Raw genomic sequence first — 14,505 nt, 5'->3', positions numbered from 1 at the left:
GCGTGTGTGTGTGTCATTTAAAGATGCTGTGTGGATTTTTCTATAACATGTATTAATAATAACTATATGTCATGGCTTTATAATATGGGGAAAACAGATAAAAATCGTATAGGAGAAGATAGCCAAATCAGACATCAGCATTGTGAACTGGTATATTTTAATTCAAGGCGTGTTTTCCTAAACCTAACCAAAGTCTGACTGAGAACTGAAAATAAAAAAAACAACCTGAAAATAATACATACATACATACATACATACATACATACATACATACATACATACATACATACATACATACATACATAAACAAACAAATAAATAAATAAATTATAAGTCAGCAAAAAAACAATAAGTTGAAGGTTACTGGACTTGTTTCAGTTTCTTGAAGACCTTTCACACAGCTGCATGCTTTTAAACTCTGTATGAGAGTGTCATTACAGAGTCGTTAGGGCCACTTGAGGGTCATTGACCCAACCCACGAGGCCGGCCGGGTCTTGAGTTGAGAGCCATCTGCTTAACCCATTCAGCCACCACGACTCTCTCTGTATGGAGATTTTGTCACTTGTTGATCAGTTTCATTAGCTCCTTTAGAAAAGGACATTTTCAGCAAGGTAAACACTACAATGTGCTGCCTTGTCTATCTAAAAGGGAGGTGTAATATTCCTTCTTTTCCAAAAAGCCACCACTTGGCCACTACTGGGGTAAGCATAAACATGTAACATGTTGTGAAGTATGAACTTGGGCGTAAACAGTGATGCAGGTTGAATTTGTCTTCAAAATAAGAGATTTACATTGCACCCCATTGGAGTTCAGAACTGGGTTCTTAGCAGGGGGCTTTTAATTTGAAAGTAACAGCTGTTAATAGCTTGCCGCTACAACAACAAGCAGACAATGAAGACAGCTACAGAGACCGAGGGCAAGCAAGCATCTCCCGGACCTCAGCGGCTGTTCAGTTGCTCATCTTGACGTCCGCGGATGAAGTGATGGATGACTGCTGTCATGATTGCTGTAATCAGCTGTTCCCTGGTTTTAGAATTCCCTGGCTATACATCACACAACAGTGCACGTCACCAACACCTCTGCCCATCTCATGCAATTGCCGGCACATCAATGGCTTAGATTTACATAGCAATAATGGCGGAAAAAAGTGTACCCTCCAAGACGTCAAATTGGCGGACCAAAACAGACCCCCATTTTACCACCTTCTGTCTAAATCTGTGGACCTCACCGCAAAAAGGACAGCCAAATTGGTGGCTTGCCGCCCAGTATAAAAGCAGCTAGTGACGCTCCGGGGCAACTTTACTAATGATTCTGTAGAAACAAAACCAACACGGCAATATCGGACAAACCTACTGACTACTGTCATTTTAACATTAAGCAATGGTTAAATTTCCCAATGAGGTACTCAAGCACTCATATATCTATTGAAACAAGAAAGCTCTGTGTGTGTGTGTGTGTGTGTGTGTGTGTGAGTGTGAGTGTGTGTGCCTTAAACACCTCTGCAGATCAGGATCAGACTGACCTGAGATTTTCAACATGGTGTGTAACTTCAGATTTGTTTGGACTACAAAGATACCGTTAATAAATGATTTAATAAATGATTTACGAATTCCACCAGCATTGTCAACCATAGCCACACCCCCTGAAGAGCCAATCACTGCACAGCCCACCCCAACACTCCACCTCCTGTGTTACGAGTCTCAAACAACACACCTTAAGAAACAAGCTTACTTTGAGTGGCGATATATGTGAGAAACACAACAAACGTGCATCGAATACTTGCACAGAACACTGGTATGTCTCCGAGAATTAAAAGGCAGAAAGCTAGCTTTATCGTGGCCGAAGAAATCACCCGCGCGTCCAAGTGCTTTTCAGAGGGCGCAGTTTTGAAACGATGCAAGCTAAAGGTATATGAGCAGGTGTGCCCCGACCAGATACAGGCTTTTAGCAATATCAGTTTATCAAGAAACACCATCACAGACCGAGTTAAGAAACTGGCAGACAATCTTACAACACAGCTGGCCAAAGAGTCACGCAGTTACCTCGCTTTTCCATTAGCTGTTGATGAAAGCACTTACAACATGGACACAGCACATCTGTCCGTTTTCATAGAAGGCGCGAAGGCAGACTTCACTGACAGTGAGGAGCTCCTGGATGTAGTGTAGTTTCTGGACTGTCTTCATCGAAAGATGATAAAAGAATTCTGCGGATGCAAGGCTGGGTTGAATGATAAGCAATCTTTATTGAAACAGATCCCATGCCCTGTCCGAATCAGAATCGGACAAATTCTGATATTCTCAAATCTATGGCAAAAGCAAGGCCAAAATGCTTCGCCCTCTGCCCTACCTGAACTCCTATTAAGCTTTTGATCGTAGAAGATCTACCAAGTGCCACCCTTCCTTCTCTTCCTATGCCAGGGTTTTTAGAGTCCCTTTTCCAGTACACACCCACTTCTTCTAGTTGGTCACTTTGGTAAATTATCCAATAGACTAAAAGATCTCATCTCCCATATATGCTGCTGTCAATTTTCTGGTCTTGCTCCCCAAGACGGCCCAAATGTTCACTCTGTCCTTCTACTGGAACATGAACCTTTAGACATCACCCACCATTTGGTGTGCAGGTTAAACTCAGGTTTAGTACTTTTATGGTGGCCTGGCTGGCTGCTAACCTTTGACACCTTTGAGTGAGCTCAAAGATCCGAATGTGTTGCCATCCAGATACCTCAGTTGCTGCCATGCATGGGGCGATGATGGGCGGGAAAATTTTTGATGCGGTGGAGAGACTAGTTAGAAAAAGTGTGAAAACAGTTAGAAAACCTAACTAGACAATTACAGTTTTTTTCCAATTGCTAACACACTAGAATGACATGCATAGCACAAATATTTAAACTGACACACAGAGAGTAAAACCTCTTCTCAAGTCCCACAAACTTGCTGTACACACATTCTGCAATTTGAAATGGCACTTTTTAAATGCACTGAACACGGTTCTCTGCATAAGACACAACAATATGACATAAAGTTACATGTTGAGCACCTTTTTTCCAACAACAATCAAAGACGTTGCAGAGAGAGGAAGAGGGAGGGTGAGAATGAGAGGGGGAGGAGGAGTGAGAGGTAGAGAGGTTTTGTTCACTGTAATGTAAATATATCTGCCGTGCATATGTTGCACTGACTTATTTGGTGACAGGTAAAAAAAATAAATGTTTCAACAGCATGTGTATGTATCTGCAAATATTTCTGTGCATGTGAACAATCTAAAGAATTCTCTACAATGATAACTATTTTAGTATTATGGCAAAGCATACTAAAGATGAGAATGCTTTTCATTATGCCCAACAGTGTGTGGTTGGTTAGACAAAAATCTGGTAATACAAATGAAGCATGCGCCATTGGGTGCAAAAGTTTGATTTTGATAATGGTATATGTAGTTTTGGTTCCAAAATACATTTTGCAGGATACATGAGGTATTTTGTTTGGTTGTGTGGTTTTGTGAATTGTGTTAAGTATTTTAATAAAACCAGCCTAGTTTGCAAAATTGTGTTTTAGCAATTGGAAAAAACTGTAATCACTTCCTCACAACAGTTCCAGATTACTACTGACTAATACAGTAAAAGATTTCCCATAGGCTTCAATCTCAGTTCCTGTGTAATATATTTGTGGTCAGAGGTTCACACCAAACACACACACACTGCTTAGCTGGGCCCATGTGAGGATGCAGAGAAGTTATGAATACTTCATTCTATTTTCAAGCCATACATCTCTGGTCATATGAGCTGCCAAGGGTGTCCAGTGCATCTCGTGGCCTGACTTTCAGCAATAGAAACACGATAAACACACTGCTGCTCTTTGTCTCTAAACTTTAAGTGAGTGTGTTTTCTTGTGCCGGTGGGTGTCATAGGGTGTCACTGACTTTACTGATGGATAGAATATCTGCTACTGTTGAAAGGCTGCTTAACACATAACTGTTTAACTCATCGGCCGTTTGAGTATTGATTATGTCAGCTTTCAACTTGTGATATTTTGTTTTCTCATTTAAAAGTTTTACATACAAACAAGGAAAACAAACAGAAATGAGGTAACGGAAAAAAAAAGAAAAAACAAAACAAGACATAGGCAGGTAGGCGACTCTAAATAACTACACATATTCGGATATGAGGGGCAGTCCATTATTCAGGTAGAGTGTATGGCCTTAATGCATTACACATTAATACAAGACAATAAAGAACATCTATACATGGTTTAGCTGTTCTCTCTTGATATATTTTTGCCAAAACTATCCCACTGTTCATATGTCATGTCATACTTGTAATATTTTGTTATCATCAGCCGTGCTTATACTAGGCAGCAAGTCGCCAATTTGGCTGTCCTTTTTGCAGCTAGGTCCATGGATTTAGACAGAAGGTGGTAAATTGGGGGTCTGTTTTGGTCCGCCAATTTGATGCCTCAGAAGGTACACTTTTTTCCACCTCCATTGCTATGTAAATCCAAGCTGTCAATGTGCCAGCAGTTGCGTGAGACAGGCAGAGGTGTCGATGATGTGCACTGTTGTACGATCCACATCCGGGGAGTTTTAAAACCAAGAAACAGGTTATCACTGCAGTCAGTCCATCACTTCATCGGTGGACATCAAGATGAGCAACTGAACAGCCGTCTTTGTTGTCTGCTTGTTGTTGTAGCGGCAAGCTACTTTCGCTACTTTCAAATTAAAAGCCCCCCCGCTAAGAACCCAGTTCTAAACTCCAATGGGGTGCAATGTAAATCTCTTATTTCAAAGACAAATTTGACCTGCATCACTGTTCATGCCAAACTTTGTGCTTCACAGCAGGTCACATGTTTACACCTACCCCAGTGGCGGCCAAGTGGTGGCTTTTTGGAAAAGAGGAAATATTACACCTCTCTTTTAGATAGACAAGGCGGCACATTGCACTGTTTACCTTGCTGCTAATGTGCCACCTTTTCTATCTAAAAGGGGCTAGTGTAGAGGTAAATGTGTAAAATATGCCCTTTTAAAACAAAAAGAAAAGAACAATGAGCAATCCATTGCACAAAATAATGAACAATGAAGGTCCAATTTGTAAGATAGTTGACTGTGACAATACTGAGGGTGAGGGTTGTTTGCCTGCCAGACCTACCAACCCACAGCGTTGGTATTTGGCGAGTTGGGAATGAGATTCAACAATCAATTACAAACTGGACCTTTAAAGCTGCTGTAACTGAGAAGTAGCACTGCCCCAAGACCAACACCAGAGGCATCAGTCTGGACAGTAAAGTGCTGTCCAAAATCAGGGCTCTGGAGCACTGGGTCCTTGCAGAGCGCCCCCGTCAAGTCCAAGAATGCCTGCTCCTGCTCCTCCCCCCACTTGACCTGGGAGGAGCCCTATTTCCAGGTCAAGTCTGACAAAGGTGCCGCTCGACGGGTAAAGTCCGGCACAAATTGGTGGTATGAACCCACCAGTCCCAGGAATGACCGGACATCCTGTTCCGGGGCCGTGGACAGTCCAGCACCGCCTGACGGATCACCCCCCGGCCCAGCACATGGCGAAGGTATTGCACCTCCTCCTTTGCAAGGGTGCACTTCCGTGGGTGGATGCAACACTTCACCTAGATGACACAGATGGTCCTCCCAGGTGGCACTGTACACCACCACGTCATCAAGGTAAGCTGCTGCAAAAGAGTCTGTACCAGCCCACACAATGTCCATAAGTCTCTGAAAACTGGCTGGTGCCCCCTGTAGACCAAAGGGCATCACAACAAACTGAAACAGCCCCTGAGGTGTATGAATGGCTGTGTAAGGTCTGGCCTCCTTGGTCAGAGGCACTTGCCAGTACCCCTTACACAAGTCCACTGTAGTGATATATGATGCATTGCCAAGGCGCTCAATCAAGTCTTCCAGCCTCGGCATGGGGTAAGCATCAAAATGCGACTGGGCGTTCACCCGATGAAAGTCAATACAGAAGCGCATGGTGCCATGTCTCTTGGGCACCAACACCACTGGGTTGCTCCATTCACTGGAGGACCTCTTAATTACCCCCAACAACAACATCTGCTCCACCTCAGTCTTGAGGGAAGACAGGAGACGCTCAGGCACCTGGTACATCCGCTGCCTTGCCGGAGTTGTGTCTTTGAGAGGGATGGAGTGCTCCACCACCGTGGTGAGGTCCGGCCTCTCCTGGAAACAGCCAGCAGGGATGATTGCCTCCAGCTCCCTCTGGTGGCTGGAAGCCAGATGAGATAGGTCCAGGGGTCCACAGGTACACCACCATTGGTGTATGAGTGTGCGTGTAGTGTGTACAACCGTCCGAGAAAAGTCTCTCTTCGCTCCCTCGTGGGCCATGCCACACAATGTCTTTCCCCGAGGAGAGTGTGAGAAGGGGGCTTCTTACCTTCACACAAATACATAAAAATGATATTGGAGTGCTTTATAAATTGAAAAGTTATAAAGCACAATGAGGCTTTTTAATCCAACATCCTCTTTCTGATGATGTAAGCATGAGCACATTATGCAATCACTGTCTTTTCCAGACAAAAGATGGCAAACACCAAACTCCATCATCAGGTGGAGTTTGGTGTGCTTTTACGACTAATGGATACATTTCTGTAAAATGGCCTGGTCAATTGCAGCATTCAAAGCTACGTGAGACATCTCTACATAACAAAAGCAGTTGCTGAGTAAGTCTTGATAATTATGCATGGGTGTAATGACTTGTGTGTTCATCTGCTAAATCATCTTGAAGAACGTGACATTATCTTAAAACCTGTCTCCCAAGAGCGCTCTGTTGACTGTGTGTGGACTGAAGGTTTGTGTAGTGTCTAACAAACAATTGCCAGGGATTACAAAACATATCAGGGAGTTCCTCCCATAGCACGCATTCCTTTCAACTTAATGTCGCTGGGACTGGTTCTGTCAAACATGCTGATTTATGAGCACAGCTGAGCGACGATGACTGTCTCCAACATCAGACACCTCTCAAAACAATATGTGTGACTCACTGGTAACTTTTTGCCCTCAACAACATGGCCAAGAAGCTCTTAAAGGTTTTGAAGTATGATAGCAAGGGGAAACATCCCTCTCCCATCCCAGACATTAGTGTCATCACTGTCGGCTTTGACCTACACACATGAAAAGTGGGCTTATGGTGGGACAAGTTACTTGTGCAGGGAGTTCTCTAGGTTGTAGCTCATTTCCTCAACTATTCAAAGTTTTGGAATCCTGGAATAATAAAGTTTCTTTTTAATGTCAGGCCTTGAAATGTCAGGGAGCAAGATTCAGTTTCAAAATGAGGAATTTACTGAGTCTGAATCATTGAAATGTGACACTAGAACATACTTTATAAACTGGTGTGTCAATTTGTATAATTCTGGAATTTCACAAGTTGTTATAATTTCACCCGCCTCCTGATTGATCAGCGCCTAAAATGACGATGGCTAATGAAGATTCAAGTGAAAACAACACTTTTGATGACCCATTAGCTTGCATCAGACAGCAGCTAACATTAGCATTCAACCACTTCCTCCCCAGCATTACTGCTTTGTAGTGTTACATGCTAGGCATAAATTTATCAAACATATCAAAGTACACCTTGGACATATTTTAAGCCTTGCAGTGAAACATGCTGATGTAATCAAGCTGTAACGTTAGCTTGGAAGTGATTGAATGCCAACATTGAATGGTAATGTTGTTACCTACTTATCATATATGTTCTTCTTACCTTGACAGTAGGCCTGATGTCCCTCCAAATGTTCCATATTCATTGTCTTTTAAGTTGCCAATCAGTAAGGAAATGATGAAATGACAATTTATCAGATATTTAGATGGCTGGAAAATGGCCGCTATGCGGCCCTTTAATGCAGTTTTAAGGATTTTAATGTATTGATAATCTCCGAAAAACCATGACAGACAGATTAGAGGATTTCCTTGTATGCCGTAACAACTGTATAGAATGGATCTGTATGTAATTGTAGTCTTCAAGATACAGTTTTTAAATTGTAAGCATCACAAGAATTACTAAGCAATTGTCAGAACACATATAGACATATTTTGTCTGTTCTTCTTCCAGTCTTTCTGTTTAGCAAAGAACTGTTCGACTACATGTTGTAGCATACTGTTAAGATTATTGTGCAGATTAAGATAGAGATACATTGACTCTAGTCGTTTATTCAGCAGGAACTGATCAAAGACAACAAACAGAGTCGGCTGCAGAAGAGAAAAAAAGAAACCAAACCAAGTTCTGTGTGCACTTTGTAAACCTGTTATCAGTAATCATTTGCCGTCTGCAGACAGACAGGTTAGGAGGACTGTGAGAGCATGCTATTTGCATTAAGAGCACAGTCATACCTGTGCTGTGCTGATAACAGGCTCCCTGTGTAGACTGTGACTGCGTGATGTAATCCACATTTTCCTGCTTTTACAGCCACTTGCCTGTGACGTAAGTAAAACTACCAATGTTTGTACACTGCTGTCCTGCCAAACAGGCCTGCTCTCTGTCTCAGTCTGTTATTCACCCACTCTCTCTCACACGCACACGCGCACACGCACACACACACACACACACGAAAAGGAGACTTTGTTCTGCATTAGCATCAGCAGCCTGAGAGAAGTCCTTCAGTGCAGACACATTTAAACATTGTCAGAATTATCGCTGCCTTACATCATTGTCAGACAGCACGTATCTAGAATCAGCCAAAGACAATGGCACCCATAGGAACATTTCAGTGTCTCACGCATACTGTTTGACATCAACTGTGAAGTTGACACATTTCAAAATCAGTAAATCCCTGGACATCCTCCAAAGATAAACTCATTCTTCTTAACTGAAGAGAAATGTATAACCTCATCTAAAGATGACAAGAAACATTTGTTTGACTGTCTAATTGCATTGTTTTACTGTACAAATTGGATAATGTCAGGAGCTGGTGCTGATGCAGTAATTAGAGGTGCCTGAATGATGCTTAAAGTGCTTCAGGATCATTTACAAAGAGCTTTGTGTGATCATAATGTAGGAAGAAACTAATGACTCCAGGCCATCAGACTGACTGATCTGTATCAACTGACCTACTGATTGATCTCTCTGCTGGAGTGATAATTGAATCAAATGGGCCTCTTTGGATCACATGTTCTACTGAACAAATATAAAAAGGATCACATGTTTCACCACTGAAGTTGACCTTTTGCTCCACAAGAGTAGCCATAACGGGCTGCAAACTGTAACATACCAACTATAGAAAGAACTCATTGACCTACTGTGGAGGTATGTGCTGCTGCTGGTGGAACATACTAGTGTTGCAGTGTTACAGAAGGATGGGAACTAGTAGATTGGAAAGTCATGTCAAAGGCATGTGTCTCTGGAAATGACTTCAGCTAAATGATGAAGGGGCATGAAAAAAGTTATGTCACTGATGCATCAGAATAAAGTTTTCTTCGCTTTGTGCCTAATGTCGACTGAATGTAGTTTATTTAGGTAAGGATGTTTAAGATATATAGATAGACAGATATGGAATTCAAGACATTCAATTGTAAAATGAAAAGTTCACCCAAAAATGAAAATTCAGTCATTATCTTGAGATCCCCAATTGATTTGAAAGGTGCTATTTAGACCTTTGACACAAGGTCAAGCTCCAAGCTTTTAGTTTAGCAGCTACACTGAAGTTTTCATCTTAAGAAAAAAAAAAAAAAAAAGGTTCTATTTTTAGATTAATCTGGGATTTTGTTGAGATATGCCTTTTTTTTTTTTTTTCCTGGCAGATTTTTAAAATCTTTTAGAACAGTCCCAATCTACTTGAGGTGAATGCTGCAACACTGTTTTGCTATGAAGCTCCATAAATATTTCATGGATTGAGAAACTTTTCATATGCATGAGAGTGACAAGAAAATTACTGAATTATCATTTTTGGGTGAACTGCTCCTTTAAGCAGTCAACAAGTGAAGTTGTCTTTTTGGGGGGGGGGGGGGTGAGTTGGAATTAAGGCTAAAATACAGTTTTAAATGTGCACTAAATTTGGATAGACTATGACTACACTTACTTATGCCCAGTTCAATAAATTATTTGAGAATGATGTGAAACAGAGGGACTGAAAACCATGCCATCACCACAGATAACTGGTGGCAAACAATTGAGGAATTGCAAAAGAATGCATCAAAATCTTAAAACTGGATCAAATCTTATATTTGACTCCCAAACAATAGATTAACTTGTTTTCTCTGTTTTGGCTCCTGCTAAATGTTTACAGCCTGGTTATCTTTGCAAGACACAGCATGACTTAGTAATAAAGAGAAGAATGGGACAGCAGAGCAGATTGTCAGCACTGCAGGTTAAATACATGCACTTGTTAGTTGTAATCAGAAGACTCAATCTACAGTTCATTTTCAGTTTCTTTCTGAAGAGCCTGAGGTCAGGTATGATATGCTGGTGCCAGTGCCAGTGGAAGCATTGCGCAACTGAAAAGAACAGGAAACAAAACATCACTCACTCACATCACTGCTGTGTGAGAGCACATGCATGTATGTAGGAGCCCAGACAGAGAGCAGACAGTGGTAAACAACTTTAGAGTCAAGAAAAAAGGAACCAAAATCACATGGCTTTGTTTGGGGTGGGATTTGTTTCTCTCGATTGGTCTCTTTGATTCATGCTTCATGCCGTGATTGGTCTCGTCATAGAGACGTATTTAAATTACGTAAAAAGATTAGTGTTGTTAGAAGTGTGTCAAATTAACAGGAGGCGAGGATAGTTTACTGTTTGTTGAACATATCAGTCCCTTCTATTATGAATCCTGACGTGTGACTGTCTTGGATTGTTTAAAATAAACTCTAACTGGAAACACAGATACATGGCAGCCTGATCCCGTCAACTCTGACCAGGCGGTTTGACTGTAAAATTGATCAATACTGTATTGACTGCCTATTTGAACTTCTGACTTTACTACAGAATAATTTCCAGCAATGTGTGTAATCCAGCAATTACTGACAATGCAGAAATAGTTAATGATCATCAAATACGTCACAGAAAAATCCATAATATATCCATTGAAACGTCCTGTATTTCTCCAAGTATTCATATGATGGCTTATATGACATGTTTTTGCAAAGTAGCATAACTTAAGTTTAATAGGCTTATATAGTCATCTGGCGTTCTGTGTCCTCGGTATCACAATGCCCGCCATCCCCGGCGCCATCCCCGGCGCCATCCCCGGCGTTCTGGGCACCCACCATTTCCAGTGCTCGGAACGCGCCATCCTGGTGTCCTCTCCTCTCTATCGCTCTCTGTCTCCATCTCAATAAAAAGGTTACAGCTGTGCTCACCACCACCTGTGGCTCGTTGCGTTAATTAGTCTGCTGTTGGTGAGTCTGTGTATAGTTCAAGGTCAGTTCATAAAAAGAAACTACGTGCGATTCAACATAAATCAACTAAGAAACTAGGAAACATGCGATATAACATAAACCTTAACTCACAACAAAATGAACAAAGTAGCAAAACATGCAACCCTGAAACTGACCCCGTCACATGAATGCTACATGAATTCTGAATTCAAACTTCCTTTTTGTTCTTTGTGTTTTTCTAGCAGCATCCAAGTATACACACAACATAAAATAGAGTAAAAAGTAGGGCTGAGTAAAAAAATCGATTCAATCGATTTCGGATCGATTTCATTAAAATTTTGCAATATCGATTCATAGGGCATGAGATCGATTTTTTTTTCCCCATGAACCCCAGTGGTCTCGCGCGCGACGAAACCGCGGCGCGTTTACGCCCGGTTCACGTTCACAAGCGTGCATACACACAATGGCCGATGCAAGTAAAACTCCGCTCAGCAAGCCGTCCCAGCTGAAGTCTGACGTCTGGAACCCTTTTGGATTTAAAACAACACCGGACAAAGAGCTGGATAAAACCAAAGTGGTTTGCAAGATCTGCCAAGCGGAGGTCAGTTATTGTAGAAATACTACAAACCTCAGAAACCGCTTAACGAGGTATCACACTACGCTAACATTAGCTTCCGACAACAAGCCGTCAGGGGCAAAACAAAAGAAACTGAGGGAATCACTAACATTACCAGCCGATTCGCCGCGAGCCATAAAGATAACAGAGGCCATCGCAACTTTTGTTTGCAAAGATTTACGCCCGTACTCGGTAGTGGAAAACGAAGGCTTCAGGCGACTCCTTCAGGTGCTCGAACCACACTACGTTATGGTGCAACGTAAACATCTGACTGAAACTGTTATCCCAATGATGTATACATGTGTGAAAGACGACATCCTAACCAAAATGCAGTCAGCAGAGAGGGTCGCCATAACCTGTGACACCTGGACATCACTGTCAACGCAGTCGTACATGACAGTGACTTCTCACTACATCGACAACGAGTGGTGCCTCATGTCTCATGTGCTACAGACCACCGAGGTTCTCACGAGCCACACTGCTATTAATATAGCTGATATGTTGACGGGGGCCATACAGGAGTGGGGACTGACCAGCAAAGACCCAGCAGTCGTGACGGACAACGCTGCAAATATGGTTCGTGCGGTGGAGATAATGCAGCTAATGCACGTCGGGTGCTTCGCGCACACACTGAACTTAGCCTCACAAGCAGGTCTAAAAGTCCCAGCCGTGTCACGTCTGCTGGCTCGAGTGAGGCGTATAGCAACGTTCTTTCATCGGAGTACGATGGCAAACCACATACTAAAAGAAAAACAGAAGCTGCTTCAACTGCCAGCACACAAGCTAACAGTAGACGTTGTGACGAGGTGGAACAGTGCACTGGACATGCTGGAGCGCTTTTTAGAACAACAGCCAGCCATCTCTGCCACTCTCCTTTCACAAGACGTGCGCAGGAATGAAACAGATCTGTGCACCTTAACAGAGGAGGATGTAACGATTGCAGAAGATTTGGTGCGGGTCTTGAAACCAATGAAAGAAGCTACACTGGCCATGTCGGAGGACAAGCAACCAACTCTGTCCGTCATCGCCCCACTTCTCGCCCTGCTGCAGGAGGCCTTGACCCCCATTATCGAAGACTCCACCGTGGTGAGGGACTTGAAGGCTGCTGCAAAGAATAACTTGAGGACAAGGTATGCTAAGGTCTCTCTCTCTCTCTCTCTCTCTCTCTCTCTCTGTGTGTGTATGCAATCGTCAGTGGTAGGCCAAATCAAAACATTACAAAAGCAAAGTTTTGTATTTTATGTGCATTTTTTCCTCATTTTACTGATTACTTGTAGTAGTTAGTAATTTGTAATACATGCACTTTTTTGTTTGTATGTGTGAGATTGTATATTTGTATTGCATGCCATGTTTATCCTCATACTGTGATAACAAAAATAATTTATGAAATGTCTTTAAGATATGATGCGCAGAAGGACATATTGTATGCAGCATCAGCGTGGATCCTCGCTTTAAGGCCCTACCATTCCTGTCTGCTAAAGAGCAAGATGACACCTTCTCCAGACTGCAGACTGAGGCTGCCACTGCTGCACGTGATGTAAGTATTTTTTTAAAAAGTGTGCAGTTTAATAAGAATGTTTTCATTGAGAATTAAAATATTCTCTATTGGATTATAAGGAATATTATATAATTTAAAAGAGTTCATGAATGATTTTCAGTCTATTTATTTCTGTTTTTGTTTTTTTTTCTGTCTTATTCAACAGCAAAATACTGATGGTAATGATGCTGATGAAGGAGCTGAGGAGATGGGGGAAGCGACTTCGCCCAAGAAGCCCAAGAAATCCAGCACCTTGGAGTCTCTTCTTGGGGCAGTCTACTTACCAACAGCAAAGGAAAATGGCCATAAAACTCCAGCCATGAAGGCTGGAGATGAAATCAGAAGATACAGGGCAGAACAACCTGCTGGGCTGAATGAAAATCCTCTGACCTGGTGGAGGTCAAATGAAAGGGAGTATCCACTGTTGGCTCGCCTGGCGAAGCAATACCTTTGCGTCCCAGGGACCAGTATTGCGTCAGAGAGAGTGTTTTCAACTGCGGGTGATATTGTCACCGCAAAAAGGAGCTGCCTAACCCCAGATCATGTCAATGAGCTCCTTTTCCTAAACAAAAATCTCACAATTACCAAGTGAGAACAAAGTCACAATAACAGGGCTTGACTAGACAGTTTAAGTTTACTTTTAGTTTTGTTACCATTATTATTATTATTGCACTTTAAGAAACAGTGATGGAATGTTGTAGTTGAATTATTTGTCAAGATTGCACTTTTGAAACTTGAATTTTTTGTTTACAGGTCTAGTTTAAAATGTCCAATTCACAAGCTTAAAACCTGTTTTGTTGAAGATAAAAAAATAAAGTGTATTTTGTAACACAGTTGAGCCATTTTCATTATTTATGAGAAGATTGAATCGAAATCGAATCGAATCGAATTGAATCGAATCGAATCGTGATTAATCAATTCAGAACCTTATGAATCGAAATTGAATCGATTTAGGAAATTGGCCACGATACCCAGCCCTAGTAAAAAGATTTCAGAAGACAATTTCCCCCTGGGGATCAATTAAGTATTCTGATTC

The 14,505-nt window shown here is 42.0% G+C and overlaps 1 protein-coding gene across 1 annotated transcript; it reads left to right on the top strand.

Annotated features, from left to right (window-relative positions):
- Positions 1-11,886: 11,886 nt before the first annotated feature.
- On the top strand, positions 11,887-14,266 carry LOC119027428 (E3 SUMO-protein ligase ZBED1-like). The gene is made up of 3 exons (XM_037112608.1): positions 11,887-13,062; positions 13,332-13,469; positions 13,636-14,266. Exons 1-3 carry the CDS (start codon positions 12,182-12,184, stop codon positions 13,790-13,792), a joined length of 1,176 nt encoding a protein of 391 aa, XP_036968503.1. The 5' UTR covers positions 11,887-12,181; the 3' UTR covers positions 13,793-14,266.
- The last annotated feature ends 239 nt before the right edge of the window (positions 14,267-14,505 follow it).

The sequence above is a fragment of the Acanthopagrus latus genome, chromosome 10 (assembly GCF_904848185.1).
Source record: "Acanthopagrus latus isolate v.2019 chromosome 10, fAcaLat1.1, whole genome shotgun sequence".
Taxonomy (NCBI): domain Eukaryota; kingdom Metazoa; phylum Chordata; class Actinopteri; order Spariformes; family Sparidae; genus Acanthopagrus; species Acanthopagrus latus.
This window is presented reverse-complemented; position numbering and strand designations above follow the sequence as displayed.